The following is a 24370-nucleotide window of genomic DNA, read 5'->3' as shown; positions in this document are numbered from 1 at the left end:
AGGCATTTGAGCAAGAGCTTCAGCAAAGGGGATGTTTATTTGAAGCTTCTTGAAGACGTCCAGGAATTTCATGAAGCTTTGATCATCTTGCGTCTTTTTTAATCTTTGTGGAAATGGAATGGGTGGGATATAAGGTTTTAACTCTTCCTTCTCCACTAGATCGATAATAGGAGCCCTTTTCTCCTCTTTCTTCCCCTCCTCCTTCTCTTTTCTGGGGTTGCCCTCCACTTCTCTTCCACTCCTCAAGGTGATGGCTTGAACCTGCTCTTTAGGATTTTTTTTTGTGTTGCTAGGTAACGTACCTTGAGGTCTAGTTGCCATCATGTTTGCAAACTGTCCCATTTGGATTTCTAGATTTCTTATCGCAGCTTGTTGTATTTTATTATGTTCTCTTGTTTCGTTCATGAAATCCATGTGCGATTTGGAAAGGGCAGTAAGGAGATCATCATGAGACTTCTTTTCAGGAGGCGAGAAACCTGGTGGTGCATTTAAAGTGTTATTAGAATTACCATATGAAAGGTTCGGATGATTTCTCAACCTGTTATCGTAAGGATTCGAATATGGATAATTCCTCCTCTATTGGTTCATCACATAGTTCACTTGTTCCAAAGTTTGTGGGTTTGCAGAATCTAACATGCATTCTCCAACTCCATGCGGTTCGTTACATCTGTCACAAGTTTGCATGATAGAATTTACAGACTTAGTGGTTAACAAATCTAACTTTCTTACCATGTTGTCAACCTTTGCATTTAGTGCTATGATGGCATCAATTTCATAAATTCCAGCAGTTTTTCTTCTTTCAGAACTGCTTTGATAATGGCTATTGCTTGCCATTTCTTCTATTAAATCGTATGCCTCATCGATCTCTTTTCTTTCAAAGGATCCTCCTGCAGCTGCATCCAAAGTGATTTTAATGTTAGGTGACAATGAATTATAGAAAGTTTGGACTTGTAACCATTTGGGCAGACTATGGTGAGGACATTTTCTAAACAAATCCTTGAATCTTTCCCAAGCCTCATACAAGCTTTCTTGATCATGATGAGCAAAGGTCATAATCTCATTTCTTAATTTGGTTGTTTTAGAAGATGGAAAGAATTTTGCCAAAAATTTTTAGGCTAACTATTCTCAAGTTGTAAAACTTCCAGCAGGACAAGATTGTAGCCATGATCTTGCTTTGTCCCTTAGAGTGAAAGGAAAGAGTCTCAATTTAATGGCATCTTCAGAAACACCATTTTGTTTGAAGGTGTCACAAATTTCCAGGAAATTAGTGATATGAGCATTAGGGTCTTCACTAGGCAGTCCTCCATATTGAATAGAAGTGGAAAGCATTTGAATTATTGCAGGTTTGATTTCAAAATTATTTGCTTCCACTCTTGGTCTAGTGATGCTGGAGGTAGCTCCATTGAGAGAAGGAGTAGTATAATCTCGCAAGGTACGGACGTTTGGCTGCTGTATGATTTGAGGATTTGCAGCAAGAGGTATATTCTGAAGTTGAGGATTAATTCCGTCCATGTTTGATTGTTGTTCGGATCTGTTTTCTTGTGCTCTCCTTGCTGCGTTGTTTCTTCTGCAGGCTTTTTCTATTTCTGGATCAAAGATCAGAGGTTCTGTCCTTCTGGATCTTCTTTGCATAAAACCTGAGATATTCTATAGAGAAATTAAAGATGAATAAGTAAGTGTCTAAATTAATAACAAGACAATTCATATTGATATTGGTATTGCCAATTCCCCGGCAACGGCGCCAAAAACTTGACAGCTTATTTCGCAAGTGTACGAATCGCTACAAGTAATATATGATGAGTAAGATATCGTTCCCATGAGGATTGTAATCCAAGTACCAAAATTATGTTATCTCGTTATTATTTAAACGATAATGAGAAAATTGTTTATAGAAATTAAATTCAACAAGTAAAAATAAGAAGTTAAGCAAGCAATTATTGATTAAAGAACTCAAGGAAGTAAAACTACTAGGGGTTTTGATTTCACTTAACTCTATCCAATTTATTTCATTAGTTCATTGATCAATTTAATTATTCAAGTAGGGGAAACAACCCAAAAATCACTAACAAGCTCTCCCGATGTATTGTTAGCTATTTTAACCCGGTCTAATTACCTATCTTCCAATAGTGCAATCAAACATGAATTAAATCATTAAGTTTTATGGTTTGTTTTGTGAATTCATAACCTAAGGTCATTAACTTATGAAAACCCCCCATGAGTCAAACCGTATAGCTTCCGCATCAAGTTATTATTCTCATGTGTTTTATTAACCTTTTCATATCAAAGATCCTTCTTCCGATAGAGATAATTGAAATAAATCAATTTAGGGGAAAATTCTGCCTATAAGCATTAAGTTCATTAATAAATCATAACTTGAATAAGGAAAAATAAATCTAATTGCATAAATTGGAAAAGAGATTAAGCTACATCAAACCCCTAGTATAAGAGTTTAGTTACACATAGTACTTAAATAAAACTCAACAATACTTGATAAATATTCCATGATCAATAAAGATAATGAAAGAAATAAACAAGATTAAGAGTTGGAAATAAGAACTAGAGAGGGATTGCTTGAAAGGCTTCCTTGAACTTTGCACAACTCTTCAATACTTAACTTCTAAAAGAAAATGAAGCTAACTATAAAACTATAAAACTATAAGAGAAAAGAATAGATGTAGAGTGTAGGAAAGATGGGATTGCTTCTTATTTGGAGTGGCTCCTTCTCTTCCTTATATAGACTTCTTGGGGGAACAAGCCTTGTATGTTAATGAGTAAAGTTCAACTTTGTGAGGTGGAAAAGTTTTGTAAATCAAGCCATGAATTGCTCTCAATGATGGTTTCTCAATTGCACATGGTTGAACTTTGACTGGCATGTGAAGGAGGTATCCAAAGCATCTTGTGAAAATGGTAGGAATTAGTTGGCAACTTTTGACTCAAAGTATTGCTTTCTTGCTTTGCACAGGCGTGTTGCCTGGCACGGCCTGGGGCGTGCCCGGCTTTGAAGGTTTAGAGGCTTTGGCACGGGCCGTGTTCCGTAGCATGGTCTGGCAAGCTAGCGCGCACGGGCGTGCTATCTGGCCGTGCAGTCTCCTGGAAGTCTTGGTGATAGCGCGCACGGCCGTGCAGGATAGCACGGTTGGGGCATGCATCTCTCTGTCTCTTAGTTTGTCTCGCCTTGTGCCAGACACGGCCGTGCTTCTTAACACGGGCTGGGGCGTGCCAATTGTACTTTGCCTTGTTTTTGTTCTTTTCTTTGCAAAATCCTACAATTTTCTTTCCAATCAAGTGAGTTGTGTTTAAAGGAAGCTTTTGATTTAAAACATACAAATATTATATAAAAACTAATTTAAATAAATTAAAAGTTCTAATAATCTTAGTGAAAATTACAATAAAAACACTATAAAAATCAACACTATCACTAATTCAGATTGGGCTGGACGTCGAATCTCACGGGGGTCTACCACATGCTGGTGTATGTTTTTGGGAACTTCATTGATCTCTTAGAAGTGTAAAAAGCAAGATTGTATTTCCAAATCTTCAACAGAAGCAGAATATAGATCCATGTCTACTGCATGTTCTGAAATCATTTGGCTTCGCAGGCTTTTAGAAGAACTTGGTGTCAAGATTAACTTCTACACACCTCTTTATGTAGATAATTCAAGTGCAATTTAAATTGCCTCCAATCCTGTCTTCCATGAGAGAACAAAACACATGGAAGTGGATTGCCACTATATTAAAGATCTTGTACAAGAAGGTGTTGACAGCTTATTTCGCAAGTGTATGAATCGCTACAAGTAATATATGATGAGTAAGATATCATTTCCACGAGGATTGTAATCCAAGTACCAAAATTATGTTATCTTATTATTACTTAAATGATAAATGAGGAAATTGTTTATAGAAATTAAATTCAACAAGTAAAAATAAGAAGTTAAGCAAGCAATTATTGATTAAAGAAATCAAGGAAGTAAAACTACTAGGGGTTTCGATTTCACTTAACTCTATCCAATTTATTTCATTAGTTCATTAATCAATTTAATTATTCAAGTAGGGGAAACTGTGGGTCCCGAGTGTGTATGGCACAACCCAAGAGGGGGGGTGAATTGGGTTTTAAAAAAAAACTGAAATAAATTTTAGAAATTCTAAACAAGAATTAGAATTCTAAGTGCAGCGGAAAAACACACAGAACTTTGTGAGAGTAGAATATGGATTAGAATCTCCTCACAATGTTCTAATTTCAGATATAGAAAGTCTGTGCAAAGTGCAGCTATTGATTAGAACAGCTTCACACTGACTTGTACAATATCAGAGCTTCTTTATGAAGGAAAGTTATTGAACTCAGAACTTCCTCATAAAGTTTGCAAAACCATATAACACTATGTGAAAGATAGTTATTAGAACTTCTTCACAGAGTCTTAATCAAATGTTAAAGTAACTTTATGATGAAGAGTTATCAGGATTAGAACATCCTCATAAAGTTTAGAAAACAAAATAGAAACCCAAACAGTGAATTATATTGGAAATAGAACAACAGTTAGAACATTGTATATTCACTATATTAGAATACCAGAGTTCTAACGTTTAGAATAGATGAAACTTATTGTCGTTTTAGAACATCTGAATATTAACAATTTCAGCGTTTCTAAAAATTAAACAAGAGTGTGAAAGAGACCGTATCAACCAAACTTCAGAAATAAAGAGATCAACACCGAGAGTTATAGTGGTTCGGCACTAACTCGCCTACATCCACTCCCCAAGACGCATCTTGAGATCCTCCACTAAGTTATCTCTTTTAAAGGGTAAGAGACAAACCAACAGTACAAGGCAAATAGATCAACAACCTAGATCTACCCTTTTTGTCCCACTAGATTTTCCAAAGGTTCTAGTTAACCTCAACCCTTTCTGTTTTTGGTAGAGTACAGAAAACTCAATTCAAGACATTGCTATCCCACACATGGAGAAGGTCGCTTGATAACCTCTATCTCAATAGCTTCTAACCTAAGCTATTACACTCAAAAGTTTAACAAAATAAAGAGCCTGTCTACTGTAGAATACAGATTCTAAATAGACAGAAAGAAACGCCTATATAAGCACAGGAAAAATAATTTTATCAGATTAGAAAATCGATTAGAACACAGAATTGTTTTTCAAAAAGAAATTGTAAAAATTCTTTTCACTTTAAATATTGAAAACGTTATGTGTAGAGATGAAAAGAAAATGGGGGTAGAGTAAGTTTTGAGAGAAAAAGATTCGTTCAATGAGAGAGAGTGCTCTTAAAACAATTACTCTTACTTCACCAAATGTTTAAGGCGTGAATGTTCCTTTATATATAGGAAACAAGGAAGCTGTCACTTTTGGAAAGAGATTGAAAACAGAATATCTTCTTTCCTTATTTTTAGAAGATGTGAAAATCTTTGTTACCAAAAATTATTTCATCCTTTTTGGTGAAATAATTTTTGGTAAGAGAATAAAACCCGATTTTCACTTTCCTTTAGAAAAGATTTTTGACAGCATTTATTTTGGAAAGAATTATTTGCGGATAGATGCATTTACCAAAACCGAAAAAGATTTTCCTTTATTTTTAAGGTAAGAGAATAATTTTAAAATACTTTAGATCTTTCAAAGAAAATATTTCCGAAAAAGTGAATGATTTTATTACCAAAAACTTTAGAGAAGAAATCTCTTTAGTTTTAGGAAAATAAATCTTTTCGATTTAAAGGAATATTTTTTGAAAATTAAAATAAAGGAATTTATTTAAAAAAAAAAATAATTTCCGAAAATACTTTTGAGAGAGAAAAAGATTTTTGTGCTCATATATAACCTTTCTCTCTATCCTACAAAGTTTCCTAAATGCCTAGATGACTAGGATCTTCGAAATCTTCACTCTCAATGTAGGACTTGCCTTGTATGATTTCTTTCCAAAGAAATTCTGCATAAAATAAAATTAGCACAAATATAATTTAAATTTATTTATTTTGTATTAATCATCAAAATCCGAGATTTGACCCTTGAGCCAACAGAAACAACTCTGAATTCACTAACAAGCTCTTCCGATGTATTGCTAGCTATTTTAATTCCATTTAATTACCTATCTTCCAATAGCGCAATCAAATATGAATTAAATCATTAGGTTTTGTAGTTTGTTTATGAATCCATAAATTAAGGTTGTTAATTCATGAAAACTCCCCATGAGTCAAACCATATAGCTTCCGCATTAAGTTATTATTCTCATGTGATTTATTAACCTTTTCATATCAAAGATCCTTCTTCCGATAGTGATAATTGAAATAAATCAATCCAGGGGAAAACTCTGCCTAGAAGCATTAAGTTCATCAATAAATCATAACTTGAATAAGGAAAAATAAATCTAATTGCATAAATTGGAAAAGAGATTAAGCTACATCAAACCCCTAGTATAAGAATTTAGTTAGACATAGTACTTAAATAAAACTCAATAATACTTGATAAATATTTCATAATCAATAAGAATAATGAAAAAAATAAACAAGATTAAGAGTTTAGAAATAAGAACTAGTGATAAGTTGCTTGGATGGCTTCCTTGAAACTTTGCACAATGCTTGAATACTTAACTTCTAAAAATAAACTATATACAAAACTATAAGAGAAAGAAAGAGTGGAGTGTAGTGTAATGTGTGAGATGGGATCTCTACAATGCATCCTTCCTCTCTTTATATAGACTTCTTGGGAGAGAACTTCTACATTGTTTAGGGAATAAATTCCACCTTGTTTATGGAATAAAGTTCTCAATCAAGCCTTCAATTTCTCTCACATGTGCATAAATTAAGGCTTGATTTGTATGTGAAGAAAGTTGTCCAAGAGTAGCTCTTGAAATTGGTGAAAATTGGTTGGCAACTTTTGACTTAGTTTAGGATTCCTTGCTTGGCACGGGCGTGCGCTCTAGCATGGTCAGAGGCGTGCTAGGCTCTGAAAGTCTGGAGGTTTTAGCACGGGCGTGTTGCTGCGGCACGGGCCAGGATTGTATCTTCAATGCGGGCACGGGCGTGCTGATTAGCACAGGCTGGCCGTGCTAAATTATATTTTTCCTCATTTTTGTTTCGGAATTGGTGTTGATATCTCAACCAACTCCAATTTGAGGGGGGTGTTAACAGGATATTATTCACGAAAATATGGCAGCAGATTAACACATTCACATTATTGACTTATCATGATTTTGGGCTCATTATAATGCAATAATAATGCTTGTACAGCTAGGGCAATATCTTCCTTTCACACCTGTATTTGTACAGTATATATATCCATTCACTGTAGCTGCAAGAATATTAACAAAGATACAATTTCTTCAATTCATATTACTTTCTTTCTCAATTTCTTTGATTATCAAGTTGTGCGCAAACTGCTCCAAATAGAGAGTTGATATAGAATCAGACCAAGAATAAAGAAATATTTATGTTCTAGTAAAAGAAGGGATGTAATGGCTGATGCCAAAACTAAGAAAATTTCACATGTGAACCATTAATAAAAGAAGCAATTGGCTACATGCAAGAGGAATTATATTAACCAATTTTTACATACTATAATTTTCACCAATACTTTCAATCAAATAACCACCCTCGACCCAATTAAGAAGCAGATAGCGTGAATGCGTGATTACATATAGGACAACACATATTTTTCAATTTGACTCCAAAGATTAACCAAATAAAATGATGCCATATTCATTCTATTGCTTTTAACACTGGAAAAACCAAACACAAAGAACTGGCAGAAGAAATATGGAAGATAAAATTAGGAGCAATTAATTTTTTGTCGTGAAGTACCTATCATTTGCAAGATTCCTGCCTCAATTCTTCAGGCGCTTCAAGGGTCGCAAGGTAGTTTGAATAAATTTGTGAGGATGCTCAACATGACAAACAAAACCCATCTCTTTCAATATGTGCCTTTCTGTTCTTCTCAGTTCCACCTTCAACTCTGCAAATTTCTTCAAGTACATACCACAAAGCTCTAGGAGCACCAAAACTGCTAGCTAGAATTAAAAGAAAGAATACAAAATCGCAATTCAAAGGTTAAGATAAAAGACTAATATATTCATACGAATATAAGCTTTTGTTTGCTAGTTTACACTTTATAATTGAAATAAGCAATGACAATTATACTTTATGTTTAACAAACTCCGAGATTCCTATAATTATAGTCAAATTAACACTTATAAAGCAATTAAAAAAAAAAATTTAAGCTGGAAGGCCATGTCCCCTTCTCTCCATCCGTTCTCACTAGGGGTGGCCACGGTTCCGGAACCGGCGGTTCCGGTTCCAAAAAAACTGGAACCGGAACCGACCGAAAAGTTTCGGTTCCGGGAACGGTTCCGGTTCCGGTACGGTGACCAAACCGACAGTTCCGATCGATTTTCCGGCGAATCACATAATTTTAAATTTTAAATTTTGAAGACCCGTTTTAAAAAATATATATTTGAACATAAAAAATTAAAAGATACACCTAAAAAATTAAAAAATACTTCAATTAAATTTATTTTTTTTAAAGACTTGAACATAATTATTTTTTAAAAAAAAAAATTTCAACTGAATTTTTTTTTTGTTTAAAAAAGTTTGAACATAATTTTAAATTTTGAAGACCGGTTTAAAAAAAAAATATTTGAACATAAAAAATTAAAAGATACACCTAAAAAATTAGAAAATACTTCAATTAAATTTATTTTTTTAAAGACTTGAACATAATTAAGAGATTTCACAACAAAAATTTAAAAAAAAAAAAAAAAAAAACCTGATAGTTTGGCTAGAACTGCCGGTTCGAACCGGCGGTTCCAGTCCGGTTCCGACCGGTTCTCTGGAACCGCCGGTTCCGGTTCCAGAAAATTTGGAACCGAAATTCTCCGGTTCTGATTCGGCCCGGTTCCGATTCCCACCGGTTCCGGTTACGGTTCCAGACCGGTTCGAACCAACGGTTACGGTTCCCGGAACCGTAATATGTCCATCTCTAGTTCTCACAAGTACCAAATCTCCTACCTATATTACTATCCATTCATGAATTGTGAATCCAACTTTGCCGTCCACACCTGCAGAAATGAGGCTCCTTACTTGATCCTTGCGCATGATTTTTCGCAAGTATGGATGCAAAATACGAAGGGATCATTGGTTTAAGAGGTAGGTCATGGTTTAATTAGTGAGTCATAAAAATATTAATAATATATAACAATTAAATAATTATAATTTAAAATAATTACAATATAATAAAAATATAAAAAAAAATGGTCCTGGCCAATCAGGCCTGTGCGGATCAGCCTGCTGGACATCGGGACCATCGGTTCAATCCTAATAAACATTAAAATAACAAACTTTCATAGTTCTTTACCTGAAAAAAAAAATCTATTACTGATCCCTTTAACTAGATTTATTTATCCTAATAAACATACTATTCAACTTTCAATTAAATTTATGTTTAATAAATAGGAAATTATTTGCCTAAACCGGGTCTATAGCCACCCTTACGGATCCAACCAGTAATAGTAAGAATTCTTTAAAAAATGTTCCGACTTTTTTTTTTCCCAGTGTATAGTCAAAAATATCATTGTTTCAACGAAAAATCTTATTCTATTGGTTTAGTCCACGAGTGAGGCTATAGATCCGGTTTAGGTAAAATTTTTCGTACGCTATTTTGAATATAAAAATATTCTACCATTAAATTCACAAATCAAACAAATTATTTATTAATTCCATCCCTAAAATTTATTTTATTATATAAGAGGAGAGCCAAGCTCTAAGAAATTAAAAGCTAAGTTTAGGATAGGATACTCCCTTACGTCATGATTTAAACAGTGAAATAAACCAACAAGAAGACTACTAAGCACATGCGTACTAACATTATATTAAACATAGCAGGCTATTTGAGACATTTATTCTTTTTTATGCAAGTTCATATTTAACTGGTACAAGCAATAAAGCTTCTTTCTTATGAGTAGCAAGACCAGAACCAGATGCCTCTTCCATATTAATGTCTGCCTCCTTCATATTGCCAGGTAACTTCCAATCAAAGCAAAACAAAAGGTTTGCAAGCGCAATCTCCACCAAAGACAATGCCATAGTTATACCAGGACAGACTCTCCTGCCACCACCAAATGGTAAAAATTCATAATTTTGCCCTCTAAAATCAATGGAGTTATCAATAAATCTCTCTGGAAAGAATTCTTCGGGATTTTTCCAAGTTTTTGGATCTCTTCCAATTGCCCATACATTGACATGGACTCGAGTTTTGGGATAAATTTCATAGCCATTGATGCTAAATTGTGACATGGTTTCTCTTGTAACTAGTAGTGTTCCTGGTGGGTGCAATCTCAGTGTTTCCTTGACCACCATCTTTAGGTATTCAAGCTTGTTAATATCTCTTTCAGATACTTTTGTTTTGTCTCCAATTAATCGTCTGATTTCTTCTTGTGCTTTTCTCATAACTCGAGGATTTCTGACAAGTTCTGCCATAGCCCAGACTAATACTATTGCTCCAGTGTCCACTCCACCCAGGAATATATTCTGATATACATGTGTACATATTACATTGAAATATTTTAACAGTGTCAAAAATTCAAGTCGGAACTAAGGATTGCTCATGAATTCTAAAATTTTTTTATCAGAAATTATTACTCAGAGTTAATTGTAAATTAATTGATTTGTTAGATTGTAAATGCTTTGATTCAACAATGAAATATAGTTTTACTCTTTTTTCATTGGCTTGGGCCATGAGTAAACCCATGAACTTGGTCTAGACAAATCAATTCAACTAATTCATAACTAGCAAACAAAAGAAGAAAAAGAATTAAAGAATGAAGAGATTAACGTCTTGTTTGAACCATAAAATATTGTTGAATTTGAAGAGAGCATAATTCTTATCACATAGAATAGCTATTCATCATTTTGATTCAAATTTAAACTTGAAATAATTATTTTAACCAATAGCAAATTTATAATGTTAAATTTTAGTTGAATGTTTAATCATAAAATAATTCATTATATGTAATAGATATTTTTCAAATTTATAAAAAACAATATTTGATGAAAAAACAATTATTGACTAGCTATTCTATTTCTTTTTAATTTAGTTCACTAACCAAACAAAGTTTTTAAGAATCAATAGGAATATTACCATGATAATTGCTTTGATGTGACTTTTAGAGAATTGAATTCCTTCAGATTCAGTTTGATATCTCTCCAAATCCAACAAAACATCGACAATATCTTGATGTCCATGCTTCTCTTTTCCCTTTTGGATATGATCCTCAATAATCTTCTGGTAGAATTCATCAAGTTCTTGAAAGCTTCTTTCCAGTTTTGAATGGAGACCTGTAACCCTATCAACAATCCAACCCACATAAGGAAAAAAGTCAGATGCAGAAAAACCCCCTAACTTGGCCAAAGCTTCATGAATCACTTCTTGAAACCTTTCCTGGGTAAATCCTCTTGTTGCAAAACTATTCCCAAAAGCTACTCTACAAGTAACATTTGCAGTAAGAGACATAATTTTTTCACTAAGATCCACAGGAGAAGAAGAAGAAGAAGATTTTAAAATCGAATCTATGAAAAGACCCACTTCTTCTTCTCTAACGGATTGAAACGATTGAACTCTTTTAGCACTAAAAAGCTCAAGAACACAAATCTTTTTTATTTCTCTCCAGTAATCTCCATAAGGTGTAAAAGCTATATCAAGATAGTTGTAAGATAGTCTTCCAGTACCAGCCAAGCGAGGTCTACTACAACTATTGAGGTCATTTATTTTGATAAGCTCTTTTGCTGCTTCTGCAGAGGAGATAATAAGTGTAGGAACTTGACCAAACTGGAGAAGCATGACAGGACCATATTTCTTGGACAGTTGCCATAAAGAGTAATGAGGTAAGGTCCCAAGTTGGTGTAAATTTCCTATTATAGGAAGTCTAGGAGGACCTGGTGGAAGGTGCTTGCTATTTAGTTTCTTTTTCAAAAGAAAAATGAAGGGTAAGAGAAGAAGAAGAAGAAGAGATAACCACATATGTAGATGAAAAGAAGCCATTTTTTGTCTGTGTTGGAAGAGCATATATTCGAAGCAGAGGAGACTACTATATATAGGAAAAAAAACTGTAACACCAAACCCCAATACTATTTTTTATTCTTTTTGTAAACAGGTTAATTGAGGGAAAGCTTTATTAAACTAAGTACGATTAACTTAAAAAAATAGATTTAAAAACTCAAACTCATAAAAACTCGTTAATAGATTTAATAAACCAGCTTCATAATTTAATAGATGAAGATCAATATTATTAAAGATTTTAAATGAGGTCTTCTTGGACATGAATTTCAAGCAGTTGATTTGCACTCCCAGTATATATATCCAGATCTTAATACCAAGGACTGATTAATCCGGCTCAAGGCTTAGTCACAGTTAAGTGTTTAGTAGGGATTAAACTCGAGAGCTCTTTCCACGTACTCAGCCTGCATTGCCAACTGAACCAACCATAGGTTATAATTTTGTTTGAATATAATATTATTAAAATTTCATTAATAACTCCAAATTAATACAAATAATACAAAGAGAACAGAAGCTCTCTCCTAAAGACTAGATATAGAATATTATTATAATTAAAATAGTCATCGTTTAATGATCTATGAAATCCTAATAAAAATTATTGGAAGGTGAACTTGAAAAATTGATAGAATTTTAAAGTAGTTGGCTAGACAAACTCTCTAAATCAAGATGGAGATAAATTACAAAAAAATAACGGAAATATAATTTACATAGATCCATGTCAACAAACATAAATCTATAATTTATTTGACAAAATACATAAATATTTGCAAAAAAAAAAAAAAAAAAAAAAAAAGAGAAATAAGAGAAATAAGAGGGAGGCGTTATCATATCTATACGCTTGATTCTTGTATTTTGATGGAGAAATAGATAAAAAATTTTAATGAAGAGGAGAGAAGAGATGGGCTAGGATTTTTTTTTATTTTGTAACCGTCCTAGCTTCAAAAGTTTTTTTCGTAATATAATTTATATATAAGTATTAATACGTATTTAACAATAAGAAAAGGAATAACATCACAACTAAAATTTTGAGTTTGTTTTAATTTGTTCTTTTGGATATAACTATTCTTTTATATGACATGCATTGGAATGTTGACTATACTCATTATATACTCATTTTTGTACTATTTTAATTTTTTTTATCTATATAATATTAAACCATAAATTTTTACTTAGATTAAAAGAAATATAAGTAGTTAATTTGTATTGCATTTTGCCGCACAAGCTATTTGTAATATTGCTTCTTATGTACTTAATTCTATTTTTATATAATGATATGATCTCAAACTGAATTAATAATGGCAATTATTTTGACTACAGTGATACTATTTCTTTTAGAATTTACTTTCTAGAACTTGACAATCTTAAATATTCTCGCTCCTTTTCTTTCATTTTTTTTTATCTTTGGAACCAAATCTACCATGTTTCAGGCATGTCGTAAATTCATTAGCATAGACAGTTTGTCCTTCAAGGGCTTTAAATGCCAGACGCCCTCCTTCTTCTTTCTTTCTTCTCCTCCTCTCTTCTCCTCCGTTCGCAGTGTCGTCCCAGTCTCTTGCCACGCCGCTCCAAGCCACCTGACGCCTCCATCTCCGCTCCATTGCAACCCCGGTCGCCGGAGGATCACTTCTCATTGGCGTTCGCAGTCATCAGTCAGTTCAGGTACATTTGATTTTTTTTTTTCGTTTTTTTTTTTGTGAATTGCAATCTATGTCTTTTTATTATAATCATTTTATATATTATAATCATCTTTTTATTGTAATATTGTTTAGTATAAATTGAATTCATTTATTAAATTGTATTCATTTTTATTGTAATATTGCGTGGAATTCATTTATTAAATTGAATTCATTTTTTTTGTTGCATGACAAAAAATGAGTTGTTATTTAGTTGTCGACAGATTTGTAGTTGTGATTTAGTTGGTGTTGAATTTTGTACATGTGTTATTGAAAAGAATGATAAAATTGGAATTAGGCAAAATTATATATGTAATTTAATCAATGTAATTTTATGTAATGCAATTTTAAAATTTTAGTTTGTGTTGACTTGATTGAAAAATAAAAAATTACATGTTATTAATTAATGTTAAAAAAAGAACTAAATCAATTAAAATATGTGCAAATAAATAAATATAATTGTGTAAATAAAATAAATGACAAATAAACATAGTTATGTAACTAAAATTACTCTTTTTTGTAATTATGAAATAATGCATTTTATTTGTTATTATTGTTATTATTATTCTTAAATATTTTTTTTTTTAAATGAATGATGCGTTTGGGTTGAAGGCCTAGTAGGTGCCATTTTACCTTTGGAGAATGTTGGTATGATATAGAAGTGTTCATTGAAGTGTGTTTGTATTTGAGATTTGATTGTGTTGTGCCGAAGTGCTGCCGAATTTTTTTCCAAAAAATTCAACATGTGGAATCGTACACTTACCTTTATTATAGTAGGTTCATATATATATATATATATATATATATATATATATATATATATATATATATATAACTATATATAACCTTAGTATTGAATAAATGAACTTAGTGAGTTTACATTTATATATAGTTACCCTTATTATAGAAATAACCTTAATAAGTTAGAAGTGTTGATGATCAGGAGAGACAAATTGCAGAATTTAGAGCGCATGTCATGCGGCTGTCCGGTTAGCTCGATGCTAGTACTTCTTCCTCTGATCCTGCACTTGCTACAGATCAAAATGCTTCGACATCTCAGCAGCAGCCACTACCGTCTCCTGATCCTGATGCTGCAGACGATACCTTGGTCACCCCTGCCGACACTACAGCACATCCAGCAGGTACTCCTCCCGGCGATTCAACATTGAATCGTGTAGATGACCAACCGCGTAGATTTGATTTTGGACCTTTTTAGTTTTCCAGTTGTTTTTTGAGATTTTGTTCAGTACATTAACTACATTAACAATTACATTTTTATATTGTTTTTTAATTGCGTTTGTTATATATATATGCGCCAATTTTCACAGGTGCAAAAAAATTATGGTTTTATAATAATATTTATTTTTTTCTTTTTTTTTTATTTTGCGACAGATTTATGACCGAATTGCAACCAAAAATAAAAACTTTAAATTTAAAATTTGCGACCGCAGTTCATAATTGCGACAGACTGTTTCTACAACCAATTTGCGACAACGTTTCGAAAGGAAAACACGACCAAATTTTGCGACTGATTTTTTAGTTTTGTCAGTTGCTAATTTGCGACTGATGAACTAATCGGTCGCAAAATATTTTGCGATGAGCACTTTTGCGACTGATGGTGGTCGGTCGCAAATCGGTCGCGAAGTTTGCTTAGCGACCGATTTCTTGCGTTTAATTGCAATCATTTAATAAATGATTATATTAAATCATTTTGAGCATAAATAAAAGCAACGGCGGGTTACCCTAAATTATTTCAATTAACACATGTTAATCATTAAAGGTCCGACGTGTAAATTCATCATCATTCTCAAGATAAATTAGCTTACTAGCATAATCTGGAAATTGTATTCTTAATCAAATTATTTCACAAATTAATCTTACAAACTCGGATTGCAAGTTGACAATAATCTTTGCAAACTTCAGGTTACAAGTTAATAATATGATGTAACTATACTTTGAATGCATCCATAAAACATCTTAATGATCCACATGGTGGATTTAACCTTTATATATTCTAAAAATGTAAGTAGTTCAATTTGAACTCTACTTGGCAATTGCTAAATAATTAATTTGATTTAAGAACAAACTAAAAATGAAAAATTCAATAGATTTCTTCAAATTTCTGGTTCTTCAAGAAATATCCCTATAAGGATTAAATTTTTCTTTTTTGCATCATCATTGATCAAGATTGTCAAATTGATTATGCCAAATAATAAAATAATTGGATTTGTAAACTTTTGGTTTACCACCATATCCATTTTTAATGAATATCTTTGAAAATAATGCATTATGCATTCTTCTTAGTAGTAATATGTGCTCTTCCAGAGCCTTTAAATATTCTTTTACTACCAAAGTCAAATTTGTTTTTCCATTTTTTGGTGTATAACAAATAGATAATTAATATTCATCTATGACACATTATTTGTACCACTTCTAGTGGTAAAATTTATTCTTAATTATGTGGCCACCATAATTATTAAGATACTTCAAGTATGATCTTACTGGTATTCTAAATGACAAGTATATCTTTGTCATTATTTACGCCCAATATCATATATTATTGCATTCAATTCAGGAATGTATCAAATCTAGTTGAGTAAACATTAATATACACATATATATGTTATTCCATTCACTTCAAGGAATGGAACAAAATCCAGTTGGGCGATCTCATAATGTTTATTAAGATCTCTTTATTTTGCTCAATGATAAAAGGATATGAAATAAATCCAAAATATATCTTAAATCTTTCCTCTCGATATTGTTATTTCAGGAGTATATTCAAGATATAAATATCATCGATAATTTTAATTTAAGAGCTAATATAGGCTCCAAATGTGATAATAATATTACTAACAAAAATCTATTAGATCTCAAAATATGTACCCATGTAAATTATATGCCAATAAATAACAATAATTATAATAAAATAATAATCTCAATACTACAAGGATATAAAAATATTAAACATTTATGAATTTTGGATATAGTTAAAAGCACGGTCAGCTCACGTTTCCAATAATTACTTGGAATATTTTATTTTGCCCATACATTTTATAATTGAACTATTATATAAGAAGGCTAAATAAAATATAACAATTAACAAGCTACGATAATTAAAACACTTAGAGTTGTAGCCATCATAAAATGACTAATAATTATCTTTGTCTAATGGGTCAAATTTAGACCAAAGATTTAATTGAAGATGAAATATCATTCTCATAAATATTGTTTCTTTTCTTAATAAGAGTGTACCACTTACGAGACTAAGAAAAGAACAACTAAAAGGACCAAAAAAGTAAAATATACTTTGATGAGCTGAATTCCGTATTTATGACGAATAAGCATAATAATTAAATATATTTAAGGTTTGATTGGTTCATAAAACCAAATAAAATAAAATAACTTCATGGACACTATAGAAAGTATTTAAACGTGCAACCATTACACACCAAATTATACGCAATAATATAAAAAGAATATAAAGGATTACCTTTCAAACTTAAATAAATTAAAATATATCAATCTTAACTTTGATTGTCATACACTATAAATTATCCTCTTAGTAAGGGATTTGATCAAGAGATATTTCTTGAAGCAATTTGTAATTGCTATCCGCGATTTGATCAAGAGAGCCGTTGAATAAAAATCAAAATAGTAGAACTAAATCGTGCAGATAATATGTTATAAAATAATAGATAAATAGGGAGAGGAATAAAGAAAGAATAAGGGAGAATATGCGAGTATTATTATTATTAATGAGAATTCATATATATATATATATATATATATATAAGTGGAACCCTAATAGAGTCCTACAGAAATTAGAAAGATAGAGTTCACAAGAATTAAGAATACAGACTTCTAACTTATATAAGACATCCACTAATTTCATAATATATATGTATTTATTTATAAAAGCGTTATTTTTATAACACTTGTAAATTTGCAAAACATACACTATAACTTCAATCTGTTCAACATAAGAAATACATGAATTTCATATCAATTTTAAAATGTTCAAACTAATATATATTTATGAACTCAAAATCATTAGTCAAGGTAAAGAGGGTATAATACATTTTATATATAGTTTTCCTTTATTTCATATTTAAATTAATTTTTTTTACTAAATTATATAGCCCAATCTCAACTATATTCTTGAATGTTTATAAATACAATGAAGAATCAGCGATTAAATTAACCCAAAATATTAAACTCGATCTTTTTAATTATTTTTAAACAATTTCGAGGGAGAGGGAAATAAATTGACCCAAAACCTTAAACCCAAACTTCTTAATCATTTTAAACAAATTTAGGGTTTAAATTGATTAAAAAGGTTAAATCCAACATTTTTTATCATGCTAAACAAATTCATGGGCTCAATTGATTTTTATTCATTTTTCTTTTAGTATGTGGAGGTGATTGCCTTTTTGGTTAGTTTGTAGTTTTTCTTTTGAAAATGGTGTTTAATTTAACTTATTAGTGAATTTTATTTTTAAGTAGAAATTCATAAGTAGAATTTTTTTCTTTTTTCTTTTTTCTTTTTTTTTTTTTATCCTTTTGAAGAAGGAAGAGAAAGATTTCATTAATGAGTAATATCTAAAACAAGAAGAGCTTCAATATTAGAAGGAAGTTAAAACCAAATATGAAAATCAGCATGTGAATAATTTGACTTACAATACCAGTGTTTTATTTGGCTCACAATTTTCTATTTATTAAATAAATATTTTTTTGTATCAAATAAAAGATTATATTATTTCATTAATATTTAAAAGGAGTAATCACCTTATAGTTTTTAGATTTTGCTCAATTGTACTAATGCAGACTTCAATTTTTTAAATTATACTATTTAGTCTGTATATTGTAAGATTCAACTGTTGGCTCCCGTTGAGTGATTTTAAATGATTGAAAGTGCCTCTAAAAGTAATTGTTGTGTTGTTATCCTTATAACTTGGTGAAATTTACATTAGTAAGGACCTCAATTTTCAAATTTTAAAAATATCGAATGATTTTTTTTTTTTTTTTTTTTTTGAGAAAAATCAAATTTGTTAGCTATTTAAAGGTCTTTATTAGAATTAAGAAATAATATTTACGAATAATTTATTAACTCATAGTGGTAGATGGCTTGTCTTTTCTATTAAATAGGTCTATGCATTTGCAGGGTCGATCACTATAACTTAAATCATGGGTTTGATCCTGCGCAACACAAACTCTCTCCGGGCTAATTACCCCTTTTGCCTCCAAGAGCAAACAAGGATTAGTCAAATTTGTAGACCGTTACAATGGATACTAGCCTTAATACCTCATATTAAAAAGAAAAAAGTTAAGGTTTTTTAAAAGTTATTTAAATATTTCATATTAACTATAGAAATAAATGCGCTATATAAACTCCTAAATATTGGATTCATTAACTATAGAAATTGAAATTGAAATTGCTTAAAGTTTTTTTGTAGTTGAACTAAATGAGTTTGATTGATTGCTTATTTGGAGTTGATTTTTTGGATTCATTTTCTGTATCTGAACTTGGTCTAAATAAAATGATGCCATATTCATATATAAAGTGATAAACTATTTAATATTCTCTCACTAACTTAAACATCGAAGTGGTTGCAGGCTTAAGGCCTCTCTTTTCTCTCCCCTTTTTGTCTATATCTTGTAGATTTCTACATGGGCGTTATGGATAGATTTTTTCTAAATCTATCACTATTTAATAAAAAAACTTAATATTTATTAAATGTAAAAATTATTAATTAAGATTTATTAGTTTGTAACTCCATTATTTAATAAAAAAACTTTTTGATTTTATTAAATTTAAAAAAAATTAATTATAATGAAAAAAAATGGCATATCATTAGTTTCATACTCTAATATGTTGCCACATAAGCATTTAAGCCTTAGAAATTATATATTTACTAGTCACGTGCTCGCGCGATGTGCGGATTATAATATTTTGTTATTATTCCTATCATTCTTCAATACTCACCTAAGTAATCAATAAAAAAAGAGAAATAAAGTGTCAAAATTTCATTATTTTTTTGCCTTGAATTTAGAAAAAAAATTTCATATTTATTTATAAATATAGATCTAGCACTCCCATAATAAAATAAAAGGAATATTTGCTAATTATTTGTTCTTTGAGTCTAAATCCGAGTGCACCATATGTGAATCAATATATCAAGGACATTATTTCACTAACGTGTGAGAATCTACATTTTAGAAGAAAACTAAACAAAAAGATACAAAAAAAAAAAAAAAAAACCGGTTGACAACCCTTTAACCATGCCAAATGTCCAATTCATACACAAACATAGTAAATAAAATAGATAAAAACTAAAAACTAATCAAATAAATCAAACTAATAATCTTGAAAGATCTTGCATTATTTGTAAAAAAAATAATAAAAAAAATTCACAAATGTTATAATAATTAATAAAACGAAAAAAAAAAAGAAGCAAAGAGTTAGTTGATTTCTTTCATTAAAAGAAAAGTATTACTTTGGTAGGATTTGTAAACCAATAAGTGCATCAAATTTCATGCAAATATTAATAGTGTGACGTGTTAGAAAACTTCGATCACAAATTGTGATGGAAGTTTCTATTATTTTTCTCTGTTGTGTTGTTATTGGTTTTCGGTAGCTTCCTCTCTCAGAAGGGGAAAGAGAGAGGAAATGGAAAAATGATTTATTTATTTATTTTGAGAAAAGGAATTATTTACACTATTTTTGCATGTTGTATTCATGAAATATTCTTTCACATTTAAGACAAATGATTGATTGCCAAGAATACAAAACAAAGGACGTTATAAATATAAATTTCCCACTTTATATCAATAAATGAGAATAATTAATAGTTACATAATAAAACAATGAATTAAAAATGCAAAAAGAAAAAAAGCAAATGTGCACTTCAAAGCTCTAGTTTTGTGCCTTTTTAGCCTTGAAGTTCTATTTTTATATATTTATATAGATATATATATATATAGATATAAATATAAATAAAAAGCAAAGCTCTTTGAGCCGTCTATTTCTTTTCTTTTTTTTTTTTTTTCCTTTGGTGTACATGGAGAGCAAACCCTCAAAGAGAAAGACTAGACAATAATATCGGGCTAAAAGCAATACGCCAGGAGAAATTCTTACATAGACTCATCCACTACATCAGCTATAAATTCATTCAATGAAATAAAGCAACATCAATAATTTGCATTTTTCTAGTATCATATGAGTAACTCTTAAACCAACACAACTACGTTTCCTATCTCTATCTAAACTGGAAACGTGAAAGAATTAACAGAAAATAAGCTAAAAAAATAAATTGTTGATATAACTTTATTTCATTTTATGGGTCTATAGCTGACGTGGTAGACGGAGCTATAATTTCTCAAATCGATGCAGTTGAGACATCTATTCGTTATTCTAAATGAGTTGATATTTAGTTGGTACAAGCATTAAAGCTTCTTTCTTATGAGTAGTAAGACCAATATCTCTTCCATATTAATCTCTGCCTCCATATTGTTAGGCAACTTCCAATCAAAACAAAACAAAAGGTTTGCAAATGCAAGCTCCACCAAAGCCAATCCCATTGTGACACCAGGACAGCCTCTCCTGCCACCTCCAAATGGTAACAATTCATAATTCTGCCCTCTAAAATCAATGGAATTATCTATAAATCTTTCTGGAAAGAATTCTTCAGGATTTTTCCAAGGTTTAGGGTCTCTTCCTATCGCCCACACATTGACCTGGATTCGAGTTTTGGGATGAATTTCATAGCCATTGATGCTGAACTGTGACATGGTTTCTCTTGGTATTAATAGTGTTCCTGGTGGGTGCAATCTCATTGTTTCCTTCAATACCATCTTTAGGTATTCAAGCTTGTCAGTGTCAGTTTCAGATACTTTTGTTTTGTTTCCAAGAAGAGTTCTGATTTCGTCTTGTGCTTTTCTCATTACTCTAGGATTTCTAACAAGTTCTGCCATGGCCCAGACTAAGACTATTGCTCCAGTGTCCGCTCCAGCGATAAATATATTGTGATATATAATGTTAAATTGAATTATTCCAAGAGTGCCAAATTGAAGCCAAAATTAAGAACTAGAATTGTAAATTCAAAATGAGAAATTATCAAGATTCAAATTTCTAACTTATTGAACTATAATAATAGTGTCAAATTTTACGGATCAGTAAGAATATTACCATGAGAATTGCTTTGATATGATTTTGAGAGAATTGAATTCCACCAGATTCAGTTTGATCTTTCTCCATATCCAACAAAACATCAACGATATCTTCATGTCCAGGATCTGATTTTCCCTTTTGGATATGATCATCAATAATCTCTTGGTATAACTCATCAAATTCTTGAAAGTTTCTTTCTAGTCTTTCATGGAGACCTGTAAGCCTATCAACAATCCAACCCACATAAGGAAAAAAATCAGCTGCAGAAAAACTCCCCAACATAGCCAACCCTTCATGAATCACTTCTTGAAATCTTTCATGGGCAAGTCCTCTTTCTTGAAAACTTTCCCCAAAAGCTACTCTACAGGTAACATTTGCAGTAAGAGAAAAAGTCTTTTCACTTAGATCAACAGGAGAAGAAGAGGCTGAAGAAGATTTTAAAATCGAATCGATTAAAAAACCCACTTCTTCTTCTCTAGTGGATTGGAATGATTGAACTCTTTTAGCGCTAAAAAGTTGAAGAACACAAATCTTTCTCATTTCTCTCCATTAATCTCCATATGGTGTAAAAGCTATATCAAGATAGCTGTAAGATAGCCTTCCAATGCCAGCCAAGCGAGGTCTGCTGCAACTATTGAGGTCATTTGCTTTAAAGAGCTCTTTTGCAGCTTCTGCAGAGGAGATAATAACTGTAGGAACTCGACCAAATTGCAGAAGCATCACAGGACCATATTTCTTGGATAGTTGCCATAAAGAATAATGAGGTAAGGCCCCAAGTTGGTGTAAATTGCCTATTATTGGAAGTCTAGGAGGACCAGGTGGGAGGTTCTTGCCTTTTCTCTTAGTTCCTAGTCCTCCTTCTTAAACAAGAAATAAAGCAAGAAGAAGCGGAAGTAACCATAAAAGCAGAGATGGAGAAACCAATTTTTTTTTTTTTCCTGGTTCTTTTTTGGTGTTTGTTGTGATATGTTTATATGTGAGCTTGCTCCAATAACTTCCTATCACATGTTTTCACATGTCAATCATGCATGAACTATCTTTAATTTTATTTCTTATATTAGTCAATGATTAACATTAAACACTTCATTTTTTATCAAATACTACTTAAATAAAATTTTTTTTGTCTCAAAATAATATATAATTTTATAATGTTACAAAAGTTGGATTTGCATATGATACTTTAATGATAAATAAAGATGGTGATGATATTTATTACACCTTTCTTTGTGTCTCTGTATATGCATCCGATCCATACTTTTCAACTCTCTTCCCTTTTTCTTTTTTCCAGTTTAAAATGTGATGCATGTGCTTATGATTCTGTCCCAATATAATATTTATAAATGGTGGGGGTTGTTGATATATATATATATATATATATATATAACTAATAATCAAATTCCATTAATGAAAACCAAGAATCTCTTCCAAAATTCCATTAAAATTATGTGCAATGTAGAATTAAAGTTGAAATTAATTAGAGAGTTTTGATCCAATAGTCACGGTTTTTTTCAATAGTATGGTTAATACATGTATTCATTTTTAAATAAGAATATTGGTTGGAGGCTGGACCGCAATAAGCCGAAAAGAAAAAATGTATTGGGCTTAAATTCCATTAATAAATAAATAAATAAATTAGTAAATTTAGCTATTCTCTATCTTATATTATAGTTATACATATTGTTTTATTATTTTTGTTACTGTTATTATTATTATTATTATTATTATTATTATTATTATTATTATCATCTAGAATTACCGGTCTAAAACCAATCCAAACTCAAACCAAGCCCAACCCAAAGAATAGTCAAGAAAAATCAAGAAAGTGTATGTAGAGCTCCGTAATTAGATTACTGTATTTTCTTTTCTAATATGTAGAGCTCCGTAATTATATAAGTGTGAGTTGTATAATAGATTTCATTAAAATTATATATTGAAGATGTACGAGTTATGGATTTATTTTAAAGTTAATTGAGGACCGCAAGCCCGTGATACATTTGAGTAAATGAATGTAAAAGTTATGGCATGATGAGCTTGAGACTCAGTTTATCTAAAACGTCGACTGTTTAGGCTTGTTGCGGATTTAGGTGGAGTTAAGCCTCCCAAATCTTAGTACTGGTCGGTTCATAAATTTAAGTCGTAAGATTTATATACAAAATTTAAATTTAAATTGTTTAGGTATTTAATTCAACTAGTCTTTTTTTATGACGTGCATTACACGTTTATTATACTCATTATTTGTACTCGTTTAATTTTTTTGTTTATGTAATATTAAAATATAAATTTTTTATTTAGATTAAAATAAATAAAATGTTTATTTACATTACACTTTGCCCTAAAAACTACTTGTAATCTTGTTTCTATGTATTTCTATTTTATATAATAAAATGGTCATTCAAGTAAAGTTTACCGTTGACAAGCATTTTTCACAAGTATACGAAAATCGCTACAAGTAATATAAAGTGAGTAGAGTATCGTGTCCACA

The 24370-nt window shown here is 30.9% G+C and overlaps 1 protein-coding gene, 1 non-coding gene and 1 pseudogene across 2 annotated transcripts; 1 reads left to right on the top strand and 2 right to left on the bottom strand.

Annotated features, from left to right (window-relative positions):
• The first annotated feature begins 964 nt into the window (after nt 1-964).
• LOC119370857 (small nucleolar RNA R71) lies at nt 965-1071 on the top strand. The gene has a single exon (XR_005178400.2). It is a non-coding gene; the product is annotated as a small nucleolar RNA R71 (small nucleolar RNA).
• An 8683-nt stretch (nt 1072-9754) lies between these two features.
• LOC149496043 (cytochrome P450 71B34-like) lies at nt 9755-12046 on the bottom strand. The gene is made up of 2 exons (XM_089720951.1): nt 11131-12046; nt 9755-10520 (listed from the first exon to the last, which is right to left on the bottom strand). The coding sequence occupies exons 1-2, from the start codon at nt 12028-12030 to the stop codon at nt 9900-9902; spliced, it is 1521 nt and encodes a 506-aa protein (XP_089577077.1). The 5' UTR covers nt 12031-12046; the 3' UTR covers nt 9755-9899.
• A 9086-nt stretch (nt 12047-21132) lies between these two features.
• On the bottom strand, nt 21133-22694 carry LOC149496042 (cytochrome P450 71B34-like; annotated as a pseudogene).
• Between the last annotated feature and the right edge of the window lie 1676 nt (nt 22695-24370).

Source organism: Jatropha curcas, chromosome 5 (genome assembly GCF_041381405.1).
Source record: "Jatropha curcas cultivar XTBG-Jc1 chromosome 5, XTBG_Jcur_1.0, whole genome shotgun sequence".
Taxonomy (NCBI): Eukaryota; Viridiplantae; Streptophyta; class Magnoliopsida; order Malpighiales; family Euphorbiaceae; genus Jatropha; species Jatropha curcas.
This window is presented reverse-complemented; position numbering and strand designations above follow the sequence as displayed.

What these genes read in the sequence shown, in the direction of transcription:
- LOC149496043 (XM_089720951.1), bottom strand. Translation starts at nt 12,030, where the DNA reads ATGGCTTCTTTTCATCTACATATGTGGTTATCTCTTCTTCTTCTTCTT. An exon ending in ACATCAAAGCAATTATCATG is followed by an intron (nt 10,521 to 11,130) that starts GTAATATTCCTA and finishes CATGTATATCAG; the next exon opens with AATATATTCCTGGGTGGAGT.